Source organism: Mirounga leonina, unplaced genomic scaffold, assembly GCF_011800145.1.
Source record: "Mirounga leonina isolate KUSES-001 unplaced genomic scaffold, KU_Mleo_1.0 Mir_115, whole genome shotgun sequence".
Lineage (NCBI taxonomy): Eukaryota > Metazoa > Chordata > Mammalia > Carnivora > Phocidae > Mirounga > Mirounga leonina.
Window position 1 is genome coordinate 82,303,964 of NW_023270268.1, and position 25,138 is coordinate 82,329,101.

The 25,138-nt window shown below is 40.5% G+C and overlaps 1 protein-coding gene across 1 annotated transcript in view; it reads right to left on the reverse strand.

The window, feature by feature from the left end:
• The window catches only part of ATP13A5 (ATPase 13A5), a 121,075-nt gene that overhangs the window by 49,724 nt on the left and 46,213 nt on the right, over positions 1–25,138 (reverse strand). The window contains exons 9-17 of the mRNA XM_034990734.1: positions 24,661–24,789; positions 19,133–19,303; positions 16,770–16,927; positions 12,454–12,642; positions 7,840–7,901; positions 5,949–6,099; positions 3,557–3,643; positions 2,718–2,874; positions 272–389 (exon numbers count right to left, since the gene is read on the reverse strand). Of these exons, the coding sequence (XP_034846625.1) occupies positions 272–389; positions 2,718–2,874; positions 3,557–3,643; positions 5,949–6,099; positions 7,840–7,901; positions 12,454–12,642; positions 16,770–16,927; positions 19,133–19,303; positions 24,661–24,789 (1,222 nt within the window). The remainder of the gene's footprint in view (positions 1–271; positions 390–2,717; positions 2,875–3,556; positions 3,644–5,948; positions 6,100–7,839; positions 7,902–12,453; positions 12,643–16,769; positions 16,928–19,132; positions 19,304–24,660; positions 24,790–25,138) is intronic.

Sequence of the window (25,138 nt, forward strand, 5' to 3'; positions counted from 1 at the left end):
GATGGAACGCAGGGCAGAGATAGCTCACTGATGTCTGGGAGTCAGGAGATCTGGACTGCCATCCTTGTTCTACCACCAACCAGCATTGTGACCTCAGCAAGTCTTTCCCAGTATGGCTTAGAGTCACCTATTTCCAAATTAGGAGATTGGATGAGAGGAGTCTCCATCTCTAGGAGGCTTCCCTGTGATTTGAGCTGTCCTGTCCATCTCCAGCATTCTTTTACCTGATGTACACAGAGCTTACTCTAGTGCCGATTTCTGAGTTCCTTACCGGGCTAATTTCTGTACTTCTGAAAGCTTCTCCATCTTCAAGTCTTTATGGGCAAGGGCAATGACACGGAAGCCTTGTGCTGTATAATTCTTCAGTTTCTGTGGGAAATCCTTGGGTACTATCAAGTGAGAGGAAAGAGGTAAATGTAAGGTCACATTGAAGGCTACCCAGCTCCTAAACAAGACTCTGGGATCCAGTCACTGTCCCTTGTTTTAAAACTCCAAAAAACACTTTAACAGAAAAACTACAGCTCCAGCTAAAAGCCACAAACAACTCCATCAGTGTGCTCTTATTATCCTGACAGAAATGAATGCCAAAGATACACTGGTCATTAACTGGGTGTCAAATCCACTGGTTGGGTTTAGTAAGGACAGGCCTCAGGACTGGGTCTACATGGGTAAAGTGAGGGAAACAGCTGATCCACTAGACCAGGAGTCAGCAAACTACAGGCCAAATCTGGCCCCTTGCTTGTTTTTGTAAATAAAGTTTTATTGAAATGCAGCCATGCCCATTTGTTTACCATCTATGGCTGCTTTGGGGCTGAGTGGCTGAGACAGATACCATGTGGCCTGCAAAATCTAAAGTATTTTCTACCTGGCTCTTTGCAAAAAAGCTTGCTAATCCCTGCTTTAGATGACAGATGATACAATGCCAACATTTGTGTATTTTGGTATAGTAGTCATAACTAATATTAAAATATTGATAAAATTTTACGGTTTGTAGAATACCTATAAGGGTATTAGAAAGAAGCACAGCATAATGGAAGTATATAGTGTCTTAGGTAGCAAAACACCTGACTTCTAGTCTCCACTCTACTGCCAACTAGATCTCTGACTTTGGGCTTGTTAGTTCTCTCTTCTATACCTCAATTTCCCCATCCATAGAATGAGGGGTTATGGAACTCTATGTTCCCATTCAGCTCAGACTTTCTGTAGTTCTAAAATGTTCCGGGGGTGGGGATCAAGGAAGATCTTGGCTCTCTCCATTTCTTAAATACAGAGGGAGAAATCACTGCAGTCATTATTAGCATATGTCAAAGATCTAAGGTAAGGACAATAAGAAGAATTGAAAGTGCTACCAGAAGGATGAGGGGTGAGAAGTGACAGGCCGGAATTGTGCAAGACTGTTGAATCACAGATCTGTACCTCTGAAACAAATAATGCAATATATGTTAAGAAGAAAAAAAAAAGAAGAAGATAGCAGGATGGGAAAAATGAAGGGGGGGAAATTGGAGGGGGAGACAAACCATGAGAGACTATGGACTCTGAGAAACAAACTGAGGGTTCTAGAGGGGAGGGGGGTGGGGGGATGGGTTAGCCTGGTGATGGGTATTAAAGATGGAACGCTCTGCATGGAGCACTGGGTGTTATACGAGCAATGAATCATGGAACACTACATCAAAAACTAATGATGTAATGTATGGTGATTAACATAACAATAAAAAATTTAAAAAAAAAAAAGAAGAAGTGACAGGCCCAAACCCTCACAATAGAACACGGGCAATAGTCACCAGTTAAAATTTCAAGAAGATACTTTTATCTGTGAGGGTGAAAAAAAATTAAACAGCAAAATACAGGCCATCAGTCTGTGAAAGATAGAGTGATAGAGGTAATGGGAGCTCTGAGAAAGATCAAAGTCAGAAAAAAGGAGCTGCTTCTAAGGTAAAAATGGCTCTAAGTAAAGGAAGAAGTTAAAGCAATCATCTGCCAAATCTAGAATTGTGTGCCCAAGCTGATGGCTATCAGCAATCATAAGGAGAATATAGATGAAAATCAGGAGAAAAAGACCAATTTTATCCAAATGAACTCATTTGAATGCAACAATATTCTTAAAATCTGGGCTGCCGCTTAGAGGGTGCATATGTTTATAAGACTAAAAAACAATACAAATCAGCTGAAAATCTAGCCCAGAAAGATGAAATTGCTGTGAAAATGATCAATTACATTGCTCTAATACTATCTAATTTACTCTAATCACTTTTTTCCCTAAGATATTTATCTTGTCTATATTCTCCTTTCATTGATCTGCACAAGGCCCTTACATGGTGACAGCCCCCAGAGGTGGCGGGCGGAGCGCCCCAGCTGCAAGATAAGTGCAGTATCCAGACCTGTTTCATTGGTTCCCAGTGCATGTTCCTCATTCTTACCCTTCCTGGGGACCCTTACGTCGCTTCCTGTTTTGGCTCCTGATGTTTGCTTCACATCTCCTTCCCTGATACCCCATTGTAGCTGTACTTTTCTGGATGGACCAAAGCCAGATATATACTCTCTGCCTGTCTGCCTTGAAATTCTCACCACTGCCTTATCAGATCTACTGGGCCCCACTTCTCACTCACTGAGAAAATAATCACCTCCACATTCATTGATTTAGACTTGTGTATTTTATGTATTTGGGCTTCGAAAATATTTTACCTCCTGAAAGAGAACAGGGTCAATTAAATGAGTACCTGTTTCAGACTTGCAGAACTTGGCCAGCATCTCCGGGGCACCCTTCATGTAGACATGGAAGTGATCCTCCCCTGCCATCTGAGCAACCACAGACATCCTCTGCAGACTTGAGGAAAATGGAAACTGACGCAAGATGGCTATGGCTTCCACAGGACTCTGTGAGAGCACCAAGAAAGGGAAGCATAAGATGCCTGTAAGTGAGATTTATTAGCAGTGCACGCCAATAAACAGGGTTTGCTATGCAATGAACCCAGGGACATCATGAAGTGGTGTATTTGTCAAACATTGATACTTTTCTGTCTGTCTCTAAGGCGATTCTTTCTTCAAGTTGTCTGGTCTGCAAGTCCCTTCCCCATGGCTGCCTAGAGAAATCCTAATTATCTTCCAGGCAAAGTTCACAGGTCACTTCATCAGTGGTGCTTCTGTCTCTCAAAAACAGTATTCACGCCCACCTCTGGGCTCCTGCAGTTCTTTCTTCAGCCTTTATTATAGCACTTAGCACATTGTCTTGCACTTATTTGCACCTATATGGATTTTTCTACCCACTCATGTATTCCTCCAACACAGAGCCCAACACATCTAGCTCTGAATTCACTCTATCCGTTAGCACATAGCATAGTGCTCTAGCATATATAGGCATGTGAGTGTTTGTTGAATAAATTAAAGGACAGATCCATGAATAAATTAAGGGATATATTTAGGAATCAAGGAATGAGCAAACTTATGGACACTGTTAGGATAAGGCAAAATAATAGGAATATAAAAATACGTGAAAGTCAGGGGAGATTTACCAGTTTAAAGGAGAAAGAGCCATCTGCTTTAAAAAAGCAAATCATACCCAACTGGCTTTTGGTCCTGGTTTTATTATGATGTTTGAATCTGACATCCCAAATTTGTAGTAGTCTGCATTGCAATCTTCCATTATCTGTTTTGAAATGAAAATGTTCATAAGATTCCTTAGAGAAAAATAATAAGAAAGAAATACCTCTCATTTGCATAGTACTCGAATCTTTTCAAAGCCCCTTTCACATATTTTCTCTTCTAGGTCAATTATCTGAATACCATCATTCTCAAATTTCTGTTGATTGATTTATATTAAGGACCTTATTGTAGAATGTCAAAAAGCCAGAAATATTGTGACTACAATTTAAGTAGTAATTGATGCAAGAAATGCTAGCTACAGGCCAATGGCTCTTCCTGAATGGTATGTCTAGTAACTGGACGAGAGTTTAAGTAGAGATATAGTCTCCAATAGAGCTGAGCATATTAGCCCTCAGATAAGTTAGGATTGGGTCTTGAGATAAACATGGGATTATTTCTTATTCTATATCTATGTTACTAACCTAATTGCTTAGCTAGAGAATTAGCAAGTTAGTTGCTAGCAAATTAGAATGCACGTTTGAAAATAGTTTGTATTCTTTGGATGTTACAACAGTATAAATTATACCATCTGAGAAACCAATATTAACTGAAAATACAGGAAAGGCTGTCCATTGTACAAATCAGAAAATAGGAGACAACATCTGGCCTCTGCCCTATCACTCTCCTGTTTAATCTTGGGGACATTACTCCATTTCTCCAACTCTCAAATTTCTTCTGAAAAATATTCTGATATCCCTTCTAGCGCTAAAATTCTTAGAGTCTACAAGGACATTTCCCCTCCCCCTTATGTTTAATGAAAGGTTCCTAACCACCAAAGGATATTTAACTGGAGACTGCTGCTCACCCAGCTTTAAACTCAGCAAATCACCTTGTACTTCCATGCTTTGTTTGGGGTGGATACCACTGTTCTTAAAGACAGTTCTTTTTACAGAGCTAATACTAAAGATGTATGTTCCCACGCAAGACCCCAACTTGTACGTTATTTGTACGAACATATCAACACCCCTCGATGGAGAAGAGGCACTGTCAGAACCAGGATCAATGTCACATATAGTAATAATGACCCTAAGCAGATCATCATTGTGTCAACTCCAATGATGCTGCTAAGGACATTATTTGTAAGGATTACACTGATTCTCCCCCCATTAAGATCCAGGAAAGTGATTACTGCTTTGTCTTTATGTCAAAAATTTCTCCATAACAAGTGCTCGAATTTTAACTTACTGATATCAGAAATTTCCCTCTTAACCAGGTTTCCTCTTTGATTACTTTGACTTCTAGAAAGCTACAATTTTCCCACTATACATCTTTAAATTAAACTTTGTGAGGTGTATTTCATGTCCCTGCAATCATTTGTTTTCATCCCTTCACCATTCTTTTTAAATGCTGTCCTGTAGTTGATGTATTATTGTCAGTAGCTTTAAAACATTTTTTTTTTAGAACAGAATAATATAATTAATTAAATAGTGAATGAATGAGTGCCCTCCCCTTGTTGGGCACTTTACAATGCAAGCAGCCCCTGTAGTCTCATAGGCTCAATGCTTACCACAAGTCTGTGAATGAGGCATCATTATCATAAATGCACACATGAGGTAAGAGATTCAGAGTCTTGGTTCTGGATTTGGGCTCATGTAGCTAGAAAGTGGTGGAGTTGAGAAGTCTGCCCACCATGTCACAACAGCCACCAGGATGGTTTTATACCCTTCAGCTGTCATTCATCCTCAGATCAGAAAACTAAACCGGTTGAACTGGGGGACCTTCACTTTGGTGTCTAGACCTATGCTATCTAACACAGTAGCTACCAGCCATTTGTGGCTATTTACATTTAAATGAATTAAATTGAATAAAATTGAAAATTCAGTTTCTCAGTTGCATAGCCACATTTCAAGTAGTTGATAGCCACATGTGTCTAGTGGCTAATGTACTGAACACCACTGCTTTAGGCTACTGTTTCTCTGAGGGTGTTATGAAGATTAATTGTACCATGTCGTGGCCTGTCAAGGTTTCGTGGTCAAGTAGGTTTGGTAAATGCTGCATATCATAGTCACTCTTGAATATTCACAGTGTACCACAATATATTAAAGAAATCCTGTAGTTAAGAAATCAACTTTACTTTCTTAAAATAGCAGTTCCCCAAATTATTTGATCATGGAACACTTTCATGTTGCAATCATTAACAGAGTTCTTTGGAGCAGAGGTTGGGAAATTCAGGTAGAGTCAGACCTTCATTCACATATTGTTATAAATCTTCTCTGGGTTTCAACCAAAGTTAGAAAAGCTTTGCCACTCCCAGTAAGGATCTCTTCAAGTTTTTCTCATTTACTTGTACCAAGAAACTATCACCTTACCCAGGCAGTGCCCTCAAACATTTTGAGGTCCAGTGGGTCTCCCTGGATGGTCCCGTTGAGAAGGACCAGAGAGTGGCAGCTGGCCATGGCGGCACACAATGGGCTCCATGGCAAAGCCTTGCCTGAGGTAAAGCTATGAACTTCCTGAAAACTGATATAGAAGATGATTAATAAGTGAAGGTCTTCAAGAAAATCATTTTACACATTCTGCCCCTTAAATCTTACCAACATAGAGTTTTAATAATACTCAACTCTTAAGATCAAATTCTTCCATAGCTCCCCATGCCCTATATGATAAAGTCTGAGCGCTTGGATATAATCACAGAGACTTCTGTCAGATTATTGCAGCCAGGACCTATGTTGGGAGTAGTAGTGGAAGGCTCACACTTGATCTTAGCCAAAAGGCCGAGAAGCGATGTAGTGGAAGGCTCAGACTGACACTTGCAAGCTCTGCAGAGTAGGCTCTAGAAAGCCACACCCCTAGGCAAGGGGTCTCTGGGCCAGTGAAGTAGCAGGGATAGGAAGGAAGACTGCCTGCCGGTTTCTTTTTCCTTCAAGTAAAAGCTCACCTTGACTCTGAAATGTTTCTCATAACTCATCCCTTTGCCCTTTGTCTTATTTCCTGAAACTCCTGTCATGGATTTCCAGCATCTGAATGAAACTCACTTTCCTCTATGACAGCAAACTGGCTGGGTTTACATTCCCCTTCTCCCATCTTACAGCCAAACAGTAATTGTATCCAGTTTTCTCTATACTCCAAAATCTTACTTGGGGAAAAGGAAGGAGAGGAGGGGTGAAAGCTGCAAACATCCCATTCCCCTTTCACTAGTCTGGCCAATAAAGGGCAAAGCAGTGCCTATCTGGACAAAAGCCTGGCCCAGCCATCTGAGCAACCAGGAGCTGAACCACATGAGTAGGGTTGAACCCAAGTATCTTCTGCAATGTCGCACTGCCTGTCGGCTGTTATCTTGTGCCGGAGCTATGCTTGGCCCCATCACTGTCTTGGGGAGCTCTTGCATGACTTCTCCAATGACAGAGCCTCAGCCATGTTTGGAGCCGAGGTGGAGTATCCAGAGCTTAAGAGCTGAGGGATTTGCACTTAGACTGAGAAGGCAGAGATCAGCCCCGCAGAGAAGGGAGCTAGGGTCCTCCCTTCTCTAGCTCCATTCTGGGGTAATGTCTCTGTGATTGCTCTTCCCCCTCCCACGGCCAGCTTTTAGCCCATGTCTAGAAAAATTTTAGCCATATATGCTTCAAGATTCTATTTCAAGTGGTATCTCTGTCAGATAGTTTTCCCCATTCTCTTCATTTTCAAAATTAATTTCTACCATTTATCTACTATGTTATTCTAAAATCCAGGACTGTGTATTATATCAAGCAATCATTATTGTTTCTTCTTCTCTATTCTGTTATGTGTGCCTTAATAGTAGCCCTTTCCACAGCCTGTATTGTGCATAGAAGGTGGGTGCATTTGTGCCTTTTTTTCCCATGAGATGTGAGCTCCATGAGGGAGGGGACAGAGCTCTTCTTTTCTGGACTACCCGCCCCCCAACCACCACCACCACCAGCCCACTAGCCACCAGCAAGTCTTTGCAGTTTTTAATTAAGCACAGTTCCGATTTCACTCTTTGTTCCTCCGTTTTATTCATTCAATTCCTTACTCACCCAACTCATTCTATTTTTCATGTGGAGTTTGAAGGTCTACTTTCCCTGTCTGATTTTGTACTTAGAACTCATTTAATTTAACAAATTAAAATACTTGGGAACTAGTTCTAGTAAATTATTATATATATTTTATGTGACATTCACCCCTCACCACTGGGAGGATGGATCTGAGTAGCACGAAGATAGCCACACCAATCCCACATTCCATCTTCGCTAAAGTGCCTACCAGTTGTCAGCAGTTGGGATGGTCCCCCAGAGGTCCAGCCCATCTTCTGTAAGAGTGCCAGTCTGGAATAAAACAGAATTGGTGTTAACATAAGATTTAGAGCTTTTAATCATATCATGACTTAAACAAAACCCAAGCTCCCAAGAAATTAAAGTAGATCTAGTTGTCCAAAGCCCTTGTTTGTAGACATCAAATTTTAAATCAGAAAGGGGTACCTGAAGGAAAGATTCAGCAAGTGACAAATGATTCCACAAAAGCCTATGTTGATAATTAAATGACTCTAGATACTAGTCATTACAATAATATATGAGTATTTTGTTTTTGTGTGTTTATTGTTGTACTTGCTGTTGTTAAACAAGAGGCGTTCAGTGAATGGAAATCCAAGAAGAACAAGTGCGAGTTTGACTTTTCAGTTGGCACCTGCTGTCTTTCTGAAGCAGAGCTCAGAATTTTTTCTTTCTTTTCAAGACTATTTAGTTCATAGTCTGCCATCTGGTTCATAGCAATTTTCTAAAATATGGGTGATATGGTGACTGTCCAGATTGATAATGAAATGTTGATAAAGGGCTTTGAGAATTTAGAGAGAAATGAAGTGCTAATAATAAATATTCATTAATGCCCATGAATGGGTTTTATTGTTAGACCAAGAGGGAAATGGTTGGGAGATTTGTTTGCTGTATTATGAGGGAGTATTTGTCACATAATGTAACAGAGAAAGCAACATGAAACTAAGTACTATCACATCACTTTGAATTTGCTCATTGCTTCAGAGTCCACTATTAATTACCGACCCCAGTGTCTTTATGCAAGAAGCCAACTCCCAGAGTAAGCACAAGGCCCCACGGCTTCAGCGTTGTCAAGGCTGAGCAAAGCACTACCCAGGGCTGGGGTGTATCCCTTTTCATTACTGACCCCCAGGTCTCTGTCATCATTCTTTTAAAAGTCATTTCTGTATTAGACAGTGAATTTTCTAGTTTTCTATCAAATGACATTTCTGTCATTAGAAGACATTAAGTCAGCATAATGCTTTACAATGAAGTGCTTATGATACTTCCCATTTTTACAACTGAATAAACAGGGAAGGGACATTCTCAGGTTAGAGGTGAAATGAGCAGCCTCAAGGTCCAGTGGCCTGCAGGTTGAAGAGAAAGAACCAGAATCCAGCCTGCCTAGACAAATGTTACATAAATTTTGCAAAATATACAGAAAGACAAAACCCGCACTGGACTTCCAATTAAAGAATGAAGGAATCTTGGTTTCGTTAATTCATTTGGACTTCACAGAAAGCTAACACGCTTTGTGTGAGTTATTCCTTGAAGAACAACAGCAAAAATCTATTTGCTTCATTTCCCTTCTGCATTTTATAAAGGTCCCAACCTGTGTGTTTAGATTTCAAATCCTCTTGAGTTGTTCCATTTCAAAAAGCGTTAGCAGCTTAATTCAAACTGAAATGTTTTCCTGATGACCAGACTATATTTTTTAAACATCAATATTTTGAACATGAAAACAGAATCGATACTGTAGCAAAACAGAAATGGGACTGTGTTATTTATCTATGTGAAAGTGATCCTTATACAATAAAACTAGCCATGAACAGAAAGAAAACTAAAGTATAGTTGCAGTTGTAAAGGGAGTAAGACAGAGAAAGCAAACTTCTTAGCATAAATACTAGCCCAGGCTTGGGTTGAACTGGATAGAAAAGAGAGAACTTGTTTTATAACAAAGCAGTGTAAACTAGAAATATATGAGAACAGATGTACTCAGAAGCCTGGTGGTGAATGTCTTCTAAAGGGAAATAACAGTAGATGGGGCTTCAATTAATTGTGAGGTGCTTTATTCCAACAGCATATTGGTAGAGTTTTATAATCTGAAAGCTAGAAAGACACTTAGAGATCATTGGAGTTCAAGCTTCTCTTAAAAGGGCACACAGAAACTGAGTGCCAGGTCCAGGATTTGACTTCTCATTTTACTGATTCCCAATCCAGAGTTCTTTGCACTATAACGTGCTGTCATGCCCCTGGGGTTTGGCCAACCATGCTGAGGAGCAGTCCTTCAGTTGTTCTAGCACGTGAGAATGAGGAGGAAAAAACTTTTTTATGAGATGTAAAATGAACTCCCTCTGGAAGAATTAGTTTTAGAAACAGATGTATATGTAATGAACGTGTTTTATAAAACTCCCTCTTATATTACAGGCACTAATGAGGCTTCTGGGTAAGTATTGGGAATCCCTCCCAGAAAACATCCCAGGGGCTGTTCTTTGATCCTAAAACTAAAAGGGAGTTACTGTTAAGTTAACCCTAGTGGTTCCTGACAAGTGGGATTAAGGGCTTTCTTTGCCAAGGGAAACTCGACAAGAATAGAACAGAAATAATCTTAGAGCTGTTCAACTTTCAGCTGGGGGCCAAGACTCATCAAGTCTACTCATGGTGTCTCTCCAGCTGGTCCTCTACTCGCCATTCTTGCTCTCCTTGCCTAGGACAACTTCTATCAAATGACATTTCTGTCATTAGAAGATATTAAGTCAGCATAATGCTTTACAGTGAAGTGCTTACAATGCTTCCAATTCTTACAACTGAGTAAACAGGGAAGGGACATTCTCAGGTTAGAGGTGAAATGAGCAGCCTCAAGGTCCAGTGGCCTGCAGGTTGAAAAGAAAGAACATTCACAGATAACCTCCTGTTATCTAGTCTTATCTCCCCTCTGTCCCTTCTCACCAATTACCCCAGATTAAATAAATAAAATACACCTATAAAAATGTCACCCATCTTCTTAAAAAATGGTAGGGCTCCCAAGATGTCCATCGACAGATGAATGGATAAAGAAGATGTGGTATATATATACAATGGAATATTATGCAGCCATCAAAAGGAATGAGATCTTGCCATTTGCAACGATGTGGATGGAACTGGAGGATGTTATGCTGAGCGAAATATATCAAGCAGAGAAAGACATGTATCACATGACCTCACTGATATGAGGAATTCTTAATCTCAGGAAACAAACTAAGGGTTGCTGGAGTGGTGGGGGGTGGGAGGGATGGGGTGGCTGGGTGATAGACACTGGGGAGGGAATGTGCTATGGTGAGCGCTGTGAAGTGCGCAAGACTGTTGAATCACAGATCTGTACCTCTGAAACAAATAATGCAATATATGTTAAGAAAAAAAAAAAGAAGAAGATAGCAGGAGGGGAAGAATGAAGGGGGGGAAATTGGAGGAGGAGACGAACCATGAGAGACTATGGACCCTGAGAAACAAACTGAGGGTTCTAGAAGGGAGGGGGGTGGGAGGATGGGTTAGCCTGGTGATGGGTATTAAAGAGGGCACATTCTGCATGGAGCACTGGGTGTTATGCACAAACAATGAATCATGGAACACTACATCAAAAACTAATGATGTAATGTATGGTGATTAACATAACAATAAAAATTTTTTAAAAAAATGGTAGGGCTCCCATTCTCCTTCACAACAAGTCTCCACTCCTTAGCTTGGCATGTCAGGCCCTGAACAATTGGGCTCACTCCTCTCTTCAGCTACATCCCCTACAGGACAGCCCCCAAACTAGCCACACCCCACTGTCCTCTGTCCCCCATGTGCCACAGGCCCTGACATCCTTGTGCTTCTGATTTGCTTGCCTCTGAGCCCAGGGCCCATTCTGTCTAACAACCAAAGTCATAGCTCAAAAGTGACCTCCCAACCGTGACAGGTAACTTCACCTCAATGCTTTGTTCATACCTCTTTCAGCATGCATTTCACTGCATTATCATTGTCTACACTTCTGTTTTACCTGCTTCCTCAGCTAAGTCATGAGCTTCTGCAGAGCAAGGAACATCTCATTAATGGAGCTCTTGGCCCATGTAGATAAGTTAAAAGGTGGCAAAGCCTTTATCAACTATTCAAATTGAATGAAGTGAAGACATGGAGGAACCCACTGCGTTATAGCAGTTAAATTGGCCTGCCCAAGCAGAGGGCAGGATCTGAATAGCAGGTGAGTGAGGCTGAGGTCCCTGCAGGTCTCCCATAGAAGAGGCACAGGGGGGTCTCAGGACCTGTCCCAGACTAGTAATCCTCTGCATTTGGACATACTTCTCCCCTGCCACTTCCAGGACCCTAAGCACAGGGACACATTCACTAGTCCAGAGTTTTACTAACCTGGGGATCAAAGGAGAAGTGAGGGACTGAGTGCATAAACACAGCCATGGTCCCCTCCCTTCCTTTCCTTAAAAGAAGCGGAGGCGAAGAAGGGAATATGTTCAATTAAGCACAGGACAAAGCACTTCAGGGAACAGAAATGTTCCTCAGATTTTTTTGCCTGAAAAAGCCAGTCAGTCATAGAAGTTATTATAGTAAGAGATTGTTTTAAAACCCAATACAGGCACAAAAATATTAAATTTCATAGGAAAGGAATTCATGGTGTGATATCTAAACCACTTCCTTAGGACTCAGTAGAGTGGGCTCCTAGAACATGGTCTCACGCTAGCTCACTGTGTGACCTTCTCTGGCCTCAGTGTTCCCATCTGCAAAATGAGCACAGTGAGCCAGGCATTCTTGGAGGCCTTTTCCAGCTCTGCTGTATGTTGAAATCATTAACCTCCAACCTGGAAAGTTTAAATCATACTTTGTCAAAGCACACGAGGTTTATTTGCCCACACATATTGATTCTCTGTGGGGAGATACAGAAGATTTTCTTTTTCTTCAGCCTCTTTTGTGCATACACGATGCCTGTGGTCAGGGCAGCTGGCAGCACCGGAGGTACAGTTACGGTGAAGAGGAGCAGGGCCATGGCTGTAGTATCTCTTGAAGAAACCTGGGGAGGGAGGGACATACAGGTTAGCCCAGCAGAGCAGTCTGGTACCTTTTCTGGCACCATCTCCTGTAATAGCACAGGAGCTCTAGAAACTCAGAGTATTCAAAGTGAGCTGGCTCTTGGGGGGGTTGAGAGTTCTCTTGGGTGTGTCTAAGGAATGGACAAGTTGTCTCCCACTGACAACAAAGGAGACTCTGAACCCTACTGGATGTCCACTCTGCCCTTTCCTGACTGTTTCTCTTCACTTAGCATTCCCTTCACCCAGAGTGCCATCCCTCCTCTGCTCATCGTAACACACCCTCTGGACTCCCCAGGCATGGAGACCATCTTGGAGTTGTAACATTTCACACACTGGCTTGACAGTTGGGTTTTAAATCTCCCTCAATAGCTTCCAAACTCCTTTGGGTGCAGCAGCTGTGGCTTATACATCTTTGAAGTCATTTTCAAGTTCATCTTATTCATCTCTAGATAGAGCCTAGCACAGTTTCTGACACAGAGGAGGTACCCAGCACACATATGAAATGAATGGTGACCTGATAAAAATGATGACCAAGATTCTGCTAAGATCTCAACATGTATTATCTGCTATAGGAAAGTCAATAGTAAAAATAGCTTGCTCTCACTGCTCATGTTCTGGGGTGGGCCTTGTGTTAGGCTACATACATTATTTAGTGACTTTCCATAAAAACCTTATGATGTAAATACTGTTATTTTTTCTATTTAACAGATGAAGAAACCGAGGCTTAAAATATTAAATAACTTCCTCAAGCCACCTGCTAGTTAAATGGTGAGGATCTGAACCCTAGTCTGTCCCACTCCAGGGTACAAATATGTGACCATTGTGTCATATTATCAAGCCAGTTCACATGGAGTCAAGATCCTAGTCAGGTCTGCAGAAATTCACATGACTGATAAAGAGCGGAGGCAAGGTCAAATCACAGGGTGGCTTGTTTTATTTTTCAAATGCTCTAGATACTATGCTTTACCCTAGATTTTTATGAAATCAACCATAATTTTAGCATAAAGTCCTCTTCTGACTACTGGAAACAGAGATCCAATGTCAGGAACAATGCCTGCTAGATACATCATTGATCCAAACTCGGTTTATTACAAAATCCATCATTCCTTGATTTTTCCAACTACAGCCACAGAGTGTTGACCCTGAGGACTCAGTCCTTTCAAGTCCTGAGCCAGTACAGATAGAGGCAGCCAACAGGGCCACAGGTTATGACCCACAAGGGGACGGGGTTTGTGATTAGTGTTGCTACTTGGTGTATATTGGATATTGAGTCCCACTCAGGAAACTTTCATTCCCAATCACTGCAGGGGCTTCTTAGTCCACACAAGAGAGCTTTTTGCTTGTTTTCCTGTTCAACACTCCTGCTCCCCACATAAAACTGGCACATTGCGTCAAGTTCCAGCCCTACTGGCTTTAACAGTCTGCAGAGCTCTTTCCAGGGTCCATTCTTCTGGTGCCAGTATTCCATGGCTTCCTTTGCCTGACCTAGAAATGCTCCCTGGGGGCTTTATCAGACTGTAATGACTACCCAGAGTACAAGTGTGAGCATGAACATTGCCTGGAAATTCTTGTGACTGCCCAGTAATATATACCCCTCTCCCCAATAACACACACACAGAATGCACTAAAGCTACCAATGTGGGCATTGTAATTAGGTCACCCATACCCAGTTTCATATCTGTGTTTGGACCCTTTTATTCACAGTTTTTTCTTCTTCCCTATGAGCCACATTGCTAATATCCTAATATGTCTTTTTTTTATTCTGTTATGTTAATCCCCATACATTACATCATTAGTTTTTGATGTAGTGTTCCATGATTCATTGTTTGCGTATAACACCCAGGGCTCCACGCAGAACGTGCCCTCTTTAATACCCATCACCAGGCTAACCCATCCCCCCATGCCCCTCCCCTCTAAAACCCTCAGTTTGTTTTTCAGAGTCCATCGTCTCTCATGGTTCGTCTCCCCTTCTGATTCCCCCCCTTCATTCTTCCCTTCCTGATATCTTTTTTTTTTTTAACATATAATGTATTATTTGTTTCAGAGGTACAGATCTGTGAATCAATAGTCTTGCACAATTTACAGTGCTCACCATAGCACATACCCTCCCCAATGTCTATCACCCAGCCACCCCATCCCTCCCACCCCCCCACTCCAGCAACCCTCCGTTTGTTTCCTGAGATTAAGAATTCCTCATATCAGTGAGATCATATGATACATGTCTTTCTCTGATTGACTTATTTCGCTCAGCATAATACCCTCCAATTCCATCCATGTCATTGCAAATGGCAAGATCTCATTCTTTCTGATGGCTGCATAATATTCCACTGTATATATATACCACATCTTCTTTATCCATTCATCTGTTGATGGACATCTTGGCTCTTTCCACAGTTTGACTATTGTGGACATTGCTGCTATAAACATCGGGGTGCACGTACCCCTTTGGATCCCTACATTTGTATTTTTGGGGTAAATACCCAGTAGTGCAATTGCTGGATGGTAGCTCTTTTTTCAACCTTTTGAGGAACCTCCATACTGTTTTCCAGAGTGGCTGCACCAGCTTGCATTCCCACCAACAGTGTAGGAGGGTTCCCCTTTCTCCGCATCCCCGCCAACAGCTGTCATTTCCTGACTTGTTAATTTTAGCCATTCTGCCTGGTGTGAGGTGATATCTCCTTGAGGTTTTGATTTGGATTTCCCTGATGCTGAGCAATGTTGAGCACTTTTTCATGTGTTTGTTGGCCGTTTGGATGTCTTCTTTGGAAAAATGTCTGTTCATGTCTTCTGCCCATTTCTTGATTGGATCATTTGTTCTTTGGGTGTTGAGTTTAAGAAGTTCTTTATAGATTTTGGATACTAACCCTTTATCTGCTATGTCATTTGCAAATATCTTCTCCCATTCTGTCCTAATATGTCTTACAGAAGAGACTGCATGGTTTACCACAGAATCAGATGCTCAGGACCAGAAAGGACTTCAGAGGTCATTTGTGACAACCCTTCTCTGTCCAGCCAATATAACTATTAAGAGGGACATTCAAATGAAACCAGACACCATGAAGCTTAAAAGGAAGTGTGGATCCATGCAGCATACATTTCTGTAAAAGTGGACATTTATAATTTTTATATATATTTTTTAAGAGAAAGAGGGGAGAAGGAAAGGGGGAGGGGCAGAGGGAGAGAGAGAATCTCCAGCGCTGAGTGTGAAGCCTGACACAGGGCTTGATCTTACAACCCTGAGATCATGACCTGACCTGAAATCAGGAGTCGGATGCTTAACTGACTAAGCCACCCAGTCACCCCTGTAAAAATGGATGTTTAATTCCATTTCAGAACCTAACAGAACACAGAGCAATACATTGCCTAAATGGTCTGTTGGGTATGCCTTGGACAATGTACACACTCAAATATTTCAACATTCTCAAATAATCCAAATTTCTCGGCATGGAATTCAAGATTCCCTTCAATGTAACCTATTTCTACCTTGCTAGGCTTAATGTCTTAGTTGCTTACTGGTTCCAGAAGACCCATCTGCATTTCTTGCTTTGTCCTTTGCTCACTCTAATTAGTATGCCCTTTCTGCTCTCTGACCTGATTGACTAAGTCCTCTCCATCCTATCAGACTTGAGAAACATGTATTTCCTCTGAAGCTATTTGGGCTTGGGTATTGCAAATGCCGCACACACAGTAACCTCTCATTCCCATCCAAGTGGTGAAAGGACTGTGAACTTTGCAACTTTTCGTAGCTGTGTCATCCAATACAATTTTCACTAACCACATATGGGTACTTAAATTGAAATCAATCAAATAATCAAATTAGTTAAATTAAATTATGTTAATTAAAAATAATTAAAATGAAGTAAAATTGAAAGTTCATTTCCTCAGTCACACTAGCCACAGTTCAAGCATTCCATAAGCACATATGGTTAAGGGCTACCAAATTGAACAGTGTAAGTATAGAATAGTTTCATCATCTAAGAAAGGTCCATTGGACAGCGCTGACTCACAGAATGATGGGGTTAAAAGGTAACCTTATCCAACCCTTTTAAGTTAGGTCAAGTTCCTTGAGAAAGCTATGCTATTAAAAAACTTTACCCCCAATACTTACTCCATGGTACATATATACACCAAGAGCATAGAAGAAACCCACAACTCCAAGGCAGGCCAGGAACACTATAAACTTGAAGGCATCATTGTACAGTTTGAAGTTCAGAGGCCGAGGGTAGAGGATGGATCTTACCAAGTCCCCTTTGGCGGTATTGTAACCTACATGAAGATAATTGCAGGTGGAGTAAGGTTCTTTAATACAGTTTTCCCCAAACCCAAAATGGTTTGCATCAAATTAAGGATTCGTTAATAGTGTCATTTGAATATGGAATGAAAACACCATTGTTAACAGTATATTTATATTTATTATTCTTACAAGTTGCCAGCAACAATAAATGGCATTCATTTAGCCCTGCTCAATTTCTCTTGCTCTGGGAGTCAGTGCTTCAGTGGCTCACACAGTGCAGCTCCTCATTCATGCATGAGACTGGGGAAAAGAAGACTAAGGAACCAACAGATGCAGTCACCAGAGAAGATGAGCTGCTGAGAGAAGACTTTAAAGTTCAAATATGTGTTGAAAATAAAAGAAAATTAAGAGAAAAGGAAAGCAAAAACAAGTAATTTCTTAAATATATGTGCCTTTCATCATGTCATTTGTATGCTCAAAAACCTTCCAGAGCCTCCATTTTTTATAATAAAGTTCAAATTTCTAAGCATGGCATTCCAAGTCCCATCAATCTGGTAGACTCTTATCTTGCTAGACTTTTAACTAGCTCTCCTCTCAGAAGACCCCAGTGCATTCTTTCTTTTGTGTTTTGCAGAAACAGATTAGCATGTCTTTTCAGCTCTCTGATAGGATTGGCTAAATCCTTCCCATCCTATCAGGATTGGCTCAAAATGCCACCTCATCAAAGAAATATTTCCAGAATTCTACTCCCACACTTCATATCAAAAATAATTTCTCCCCTTCTTTGGAGTCCCTATAACATTTAATCACATGACATCTATCTCTGCTCTCCTGCACAAGACTACAATCTTCTTTAAGGTCAAGGAGTATCTCACAATTATTTTTTCCTTTAGCCCTCAGGGCATAGCACTTCGTAGCTACTCATTATCTAAGTTATTGGCAAAAAAAATTGACTACTAGATATAAGTCACTACTGTTAAGTATGAAACATGCCTTAATCCCACTGCTTGGTGAATATCTTGTCTCTTCAAACATGGCTTTGCAGGCTTTGGAGAAAAGGAGCAGAGCTTTCTCTAACCTGTTGCCTCAGCATTTTATAAGCTCAGATCAGGTGGTTTCCATGATTACCATCCATTAGCTCCTGTTTACCAGCTGGCTGAGAGATGTTCTCATGCCCACTGACTACTTTGAAACAAAACTTGATATTTTTAATTAAAAAAAAAAAATCAGGTAGAACAATTGAATCATAGACTAACTAAAGCATAGAGACAACAAAGTGCAAGGTATGTTTTTGTGAATTTGTGCATATGTGGGCTGGCAGAAACACAGGTGAATACAACAAGCTAGGACCAGGTCATGGAAGGTGTTGGCTGCGTCATGTCATGTGGAAGATTGGGCGTAATATTAATAGTTTTGAAAAGTTTTTGAGCATAGTGTGCATAAACTGCTTCAAAATATGTTTTAGAAATATGACTTGGTGACAGATCAAGGGATAAACAGAACAAAAGACAAGACAAAGTATTTCAGGCAAAAGCTGAAAGGGAACAGTCAAAAGAATATTTCTGTTGTAATAGTTAGACAGGAGATGATGAAGGGCCTAGACAAAACACCAACTGTGGGGATGAAGGAGGGGGAGAGAGGACTCAGGAGGTATTTGTAGAATCAACAGGATGTGGTGCCCTACTTGGTAAGGGAGAAAGTTAAGAGTTAAAGGTGATGTGGAGAGACTGGCTAGATGGTAATGCTGTCAACAGAAAGAGGAGGATGAGTCCTTTAGATGCCTTGACTTTGAAGTGCCTTGACTTTGAAGTTTGAACCCAAGTGGAGATACCCAGCAGGGATCTTGAAATAATAGCCCAGCAAGCAGCACTTTGAAAGGAAAAAGTCCTCAAGCAACAATGGTTGGAACTGTTTTCCTGGTAATTACTTAGAGTGGGTGTAGAGGGAAAAGAAAAGAAGCCTGTGGTCATAAAAAAAAACAAAACAAAAACAAACAAACCTACAAGAACATAGTCTTGCCTTTGAGGAAGTGTACTTCATCTCTCTATATGCTTCATCATAGACAAGAATTTCAGTTGGAAATGGTGGCAACTTAGAATAATAAGGGTCCGACTAGAAATGAGTATGGCTGTTACTACCAGAATATAGCAAACTTCATATTCCTAAACAAAATTTTCCCAATCCAACTCCCCCACCTCTAATCATGGACTAAATTTACAAAAGTGGAATCTACCAACCTGTTTGCAAGACAACTGCTCTCACTGGCCCCTTCCCAGACGGCTTGACCTGGATAACTTCCGTCCCGCAGAAAAGGACATGTTTCCGATAATCTTCCAAGCTGTGGGATTTCCAAGCAATGGTGTTGTCCACATGGGGCAATGGTGTCTTCATGACAGGTATACTTTCTCCTAAAAAAGATTGTCTTTTGTTGATTCCATGTGACCTCAGGTAGTCATTTAGAGCTGGTACTTTCCAGTTTCAAAAAAGTATACAAACCACAGCTATTCAGGTCTTACTGCTCATCCCCTGAGTCAGATGACTTCTCAGGGATGCTGGTGATGCAAGCAGTGGAATATTTGATTACATTTCAGATATTTATTTAAAGTCCACCTATATTTTCCATACCTGGTCTGCATGGTTTGCTGTTATAATTTAAAAAGCAGGCCATTTTAGCAAAGAGAGTTGTCACTTAAATGTCCCCCCAAGTATTCTTTAAGCCCAGATCTATGCTAGGCAATGAAGGAGCTATAAATTATGTGTAAAGCAATTATTACTTCCCTTTCATTTACTTGTTTATCTGTACATTCATCCATTCATTCAACAAATATTTTTAAGTGCTTATTCTGTGCCAGGCACTGCTCTAGGTACTAAGAATATAATAATGAAGAAGACAGACAGAAATCCTGCCTTCAGAGGCCCAGGGGCCAAGCCACTAAAGAGTAGTAAATAATTAATGAAAATACAATAAGTATTTTGGTAGTAGTACCAGGTGATCTGAAGATCTAGCCCAAACAGAGGACCAGGAAAGAGGTCCTGGATAATTAAAAAATGACAACTCAAAAGGAAATGAGGCCAACTAGATCAAGGAGAAGAGGGAAGTGTTCTTGGAAGAAATGAAAGCAAGAGAATGCTCTGCCCTGGGCACTAAAGATGGTTGAGGGTGTTTGGGACATTGAGTGTGAAGGTAGAGGTAAAGAGTCCTAGAAGTACAGAGATGAATGAGAAATTATGCCCTCATAAAATCTAAAAAATATTTTTCATGATCTTTTTGGAGGGTGTAGTGAAAAACAGAAACCAATATTACAGGATATCTCTTTTTTCTTTCTGGATGATCTCAGCTCTATTCTCATTAATTAACACTTCTTAATAAGTGGAACTGTTTTCTTGGTTCAATAACATCTATATTCAATAACATCTATATTCATCTTCCCTCTCTCCTGTGTTCTTGTTCTATATTTCCCAATGGTGGGCTGTTCATCCCAACCTGGATATCCCACTAGCACCCCCAAGTCACCATATCACATTGTCACCTGTGCTTCTGACTAATAAATCTGACGTTCCCACAAACCCCTTCTAGGGTTCAATTAATTTGCTAGAGCGGCTCACAGAACTCAGTGAAATACTTACATTTACTAATTTGTTAAAGGATATGATAAAGGATACAGATAAATAGCCAGATGAAGAGATACAGAGGATGAGGTTTGGGAGGGTCCTGAGTGCAAACTCTCTTGCTAGATTTTCAAAGCCACCATAAACTGAGCATTACTGGCTCTTTCTCCTACACATTCCAGCTAAACGAGGCCACTTGCATATCCTATTATTGACTGCCATTCTTTGCCGGTACTACTCCTCTACTTTTCCTGATGGCAGGAAGACAGGTTATTTAAGATACAAAGAAAATTAGCTCAGAGTTCAAAAGGATACACTTCAGAGACAAAATAAAAATGCTAATAACACTTCCTGGCTCCCAGATTTAAAAAGCACTAGAATGAATTTAAAATTCCATCAGTCTTTTGCTAAATGTTCAATTAGCAAAATAACATGTCATATTTCTAATTTGGAAATAGTATTATATTGATTATAGTTACACAAATTCAGGTTCTATCTCTCCTCAGTAATAACTGAGGGCAAGGACTTTGACATGTATAACTTTTTATACTGCTCATTTTCCTTGCTGATATGTAATAGGTTCAAAAGACATATTTTTGCTCAATGCCTGGGTGAACTGAATAAAAACAATTACCCAGGTTTTTCTATGATTAGTTTTTCAAAACTAGTTTTCTACATGGTGCATTTTTAACATCCTAAGGTACAAGAAGCTATACAATTTTTATTAGTGATCTTGAATAGTCTCAGGAATTCCTTTAGCCAAGCATTGTCCCTTCTCATTCGCTTTAAAACAATTATGATATTTATCCTTTGTTTGGATTTACCAGTTGTGTTCTAAGTGGGCTTTGGAAAAGGGATAGAACCTTTTCGACAAATCTCCAATCGCTGTATCCCCATTGTTTTTGAAATCAGCCTTTGTAAAAGCAGACACTTAGAGATAACTTCTAATGTTGTTCTGCTTTTGAATCACAGAATATTAATCCACAATATATTCTTAAGCTAATATTAGTGGATAGGTTCTGAACACACAACCCACAGTATTGGTGGCAGGCAGGCATTCAATCAACCAGAGACAGAAGTCATTTGGACACCCATCAGGACATGAACAAATGTTCCAAAGATAACATTCAAATCAGATATGATTTTACACAGAAATGACTTTCAAGTCTCTTTTACGCTATTTACATAATAATAAGGAATCTCGTTCTTGGCCTTTTTCGGAATCCCAAGAAAGAGTGATTTGCCTACAAATGTTTGGAGGTCTAAATAGGCTGGAGAGTGTTTTAGAAGGAAGAACACTCATCATCAACTTCCACTGGCTTCCGGGACCTGGAAGTCCTGGCTGTTGTGAAGTGGGATTCTGTCCTTAATCCCCAGTGAGCCAGTATCTCCACAGGAAATGCCATGTTCTTGTTTGTTTATATTTGGGGGGCCATCCGACTGTAAGCTGTTTGAGGGTAGTGGCCATCTCTCATTTGTCTTGTGACTCCAGCACACAGCAGAGTGCCTGGAACAGAGTAGGCATTTCTGAACCTTTATTGAATAAATGGATAGACGAATGAATAAATGAAAGACAAGGAGAAGTGAGAGGCAGGAGGAAAGGAAAAAGGAAGAGAGATAAGATCAGACCTAGCAACTCATCACAAGCTTGTCTGACAGGATGCAGATGTGAAATCACCACTTCAGGAAATTCCCGGATGAGTAAGGAAACATTGTAGAAGTTTGTGAAAACAGAGCAAAAGGCACCAGTTAGCCTCCTTTTGTAGGGAGACAGGCCTGAGACATTTGCCAAGCCCAGAGTGGAGTGGGGACCACAGACAAGAGAGCTACCCTAGCCCAGACCCACCTCCCCAGTGCCTTGCACAACCTCTAGTAGCCAGACTTGAGTCAGGGGACCCACCAACTGATGGGAACGACTGTCTGACTTATGCCACTGCTTACTCTCAAGGATGGCAATATTTGGAGCAAAAATAAAACTAAGTGTAGTTACAAAATTAAATTTCTTGCATAGTTGAACTTATGGCAATAGGATGAGGCTAAGGAAATGATGAGGAGGAAGATCCTACAATGGGCATGTGCTGTGGGTGGGACTGCCCAGTTGAGAGAAAAAGATGATGAGGCACATGAAATGAGAGCTTTACCCCTCTTAGAATCCTCCTCCTCCTCACTCCTGTGGTCCCTCCTTTCTGGAAGTAAAAGCCACCTCTGACCCTGATACTTGCTAGCTGACCAGTCTGGTCTCTTTTCACCTGGGTTTCTTCATCTGGAGGTTGGATAATATAATAGCTCTTCATTTGTTTTATGCTATGACGAAATGAGATATAAAAGTTATTTATAAAATGTAAATTGCTCTAGAGATGCTAAGAGTATTTGCTATTTTTCTTCTAAATAAAGACATAAATAAAGACTTCTATATATGAAAAGGACTGGTTTGCACATGGGAAAAAAAAAAAAAAAACCTGAGTCACATTCGTGGACAAATGTTCTAGAAAGACATAGGCAGTTTCAGGAATCAAAGCATAATCTGAGTGTTCAATCAGGATCATTTTTACAAATAGTGTATGTGAGCGGGTAAATCTATGTAGGCTGTGTAATAATGTATTTAAAGCATGGTGGTAATTATATCTTTCTAAAGAAAATAATAAGAAAGAAATATATGTATTTCTGTTTTATGTGTCTGTCTCTAAAGTTGACATTTATCAGTACTTAGGTTTCATAGATATTATTGCTGCTGACCTTATTTTTCCAGAAACAGACCTAAGAAAAGCCACTTACTTCTTAAGGTCATTTTAGGTCAATTTTGCACATTGTGGAAAAGCAGCATTGTTTGCCCTCTCTACTTCTCTGGAACTCTCTGAGTTTTTCTAGAATCAAGGCAAGAACCGTGCACCCAAGTCAGTAGACCCAGGGAAGTAAATGTGATCAGTCCTCCCCTTTCTCCTCACAGCCATGCTCTCTTGCCAATGAGTGAAGCCATTCTTCACTGGCAAGCTGCTATAAATGTGAGAGGTTGCTGCCTTGAAGTGAGGAGGACAGTTTTTTGGGGGCTTGAGTTTTGTGCATCAGGTACTATGGCAACATTCCGGATAAAGGATATGATCAGTATGCAAATCCTCATCGTTATCATTATAAGGCAGTTAGATTTCAACACACTAAAGGGGTATTTTGTAATTATACCAAGCATATTTATGTTTGCTACATTTTCCTGTCTCAATTTTAAATTAAGCAGACCCATTTTTAATGTGAAATCTGCTTGTGTTGAACAATTTAGGAATCAATAATGATTCTCTTTACATTTAGGTGACATTAAAAAGTTGTGTGTGTGTGTGTGCGTGCGCGTGTGTGTGTATTTTCCTGTCTTTAGCAACTTGGAAACAGAAAAATACAACAATTTGTAAGCACAAAAGACAAATATTTTCTATTTTTGTGTACTGTTGTGTCTTCTTCTCTTATTATGATATCCTGTGTATTTTGGGGTTTTTTGACTAAAGAATATTTTATACTTAGTGCCTTGCTAATTACACAAATTCAAATGAACTTTACAAAGTACAAATAAGAACAAGAATAACAGTTCAAACCATTATAAGAAAACTGGCTTTCTGCTCAGCAAGATCACCTGGAAACACAATTCTAAAGGACAGAACTGTAATATGGCCTTTCCTTCAAGGTTCAATTCAATCTCCTTCCCAGGAAATCTGGGGCTCAGTTTTCCATCTACAGAGAGCAGGGTTGGATAGAATCTCTGCACCTTGCCAATTGTGAAAGCTGGCGGTTTCTGTTTGTGTTGTGTTTGGATAGGTGTTTATGTTTATGAAGATACTGTGCATCAAGCAGTCTTATGCATTCACCTTCCTCTGAACCAAAGCACCCAATTTACCCCACCCATCAGGACATGAACCAATCACATGTATTAGACTTTTCTTCTATTTATAAATTTTGTATTTATTGTCATTTGATTCTTAAAATATTAAATATTTCCTAATTGCATATATGAATTCTCCATCTGCGTGAATAGCCTGGCTGTGTCTCCCTCACTTATATCCCCATATCTTAATATCAGGCTGGTATAAAGCAGGTAAGGATGTGTTGATCTGCTTTGCTAACTCTTGTCTTAGGTGTTGGATAGGAAAGAAGAAGCTCCATGACAACAGCCTACCTGTGAGCATGCCTTCATTCACCACACAGCTTCCATCAATCAGAATAGCATCACATGGCAATGAAAATTTTCCTGGAAGAATAAGAGTATCTCCAGGAACCAAGAGACGGGATTCCAGCTCCTGCAAACCTATACAACAGCAAAGTTTCCATGACTGGCTGATCTTTTCCTGTTTTTACTGAAAAATGCAAATGGCTGAGAACTCTTAACCAACCAAGGACTGCCCTACACATTCACCTGTTCCAGCTCCTTTCTGCTCATTTGCAAAATCACAGAAACCAGGATTAGGGGATTTGATTCCAGGGCCATAGCAAAAGATTAGCAGAGCAACAAGATCCCATCTCGATCTTAGTACTTAGGACAGTGCTCTGCCCACAGGAGATACTCAAGGGTATCAGTCATCTGAGAGGTTCCCCTTTACTGCTGCTTACTTGCTGGGGCTGGGCTCCTGACCCCCTGTGGCCCACTCTGTCTTTGG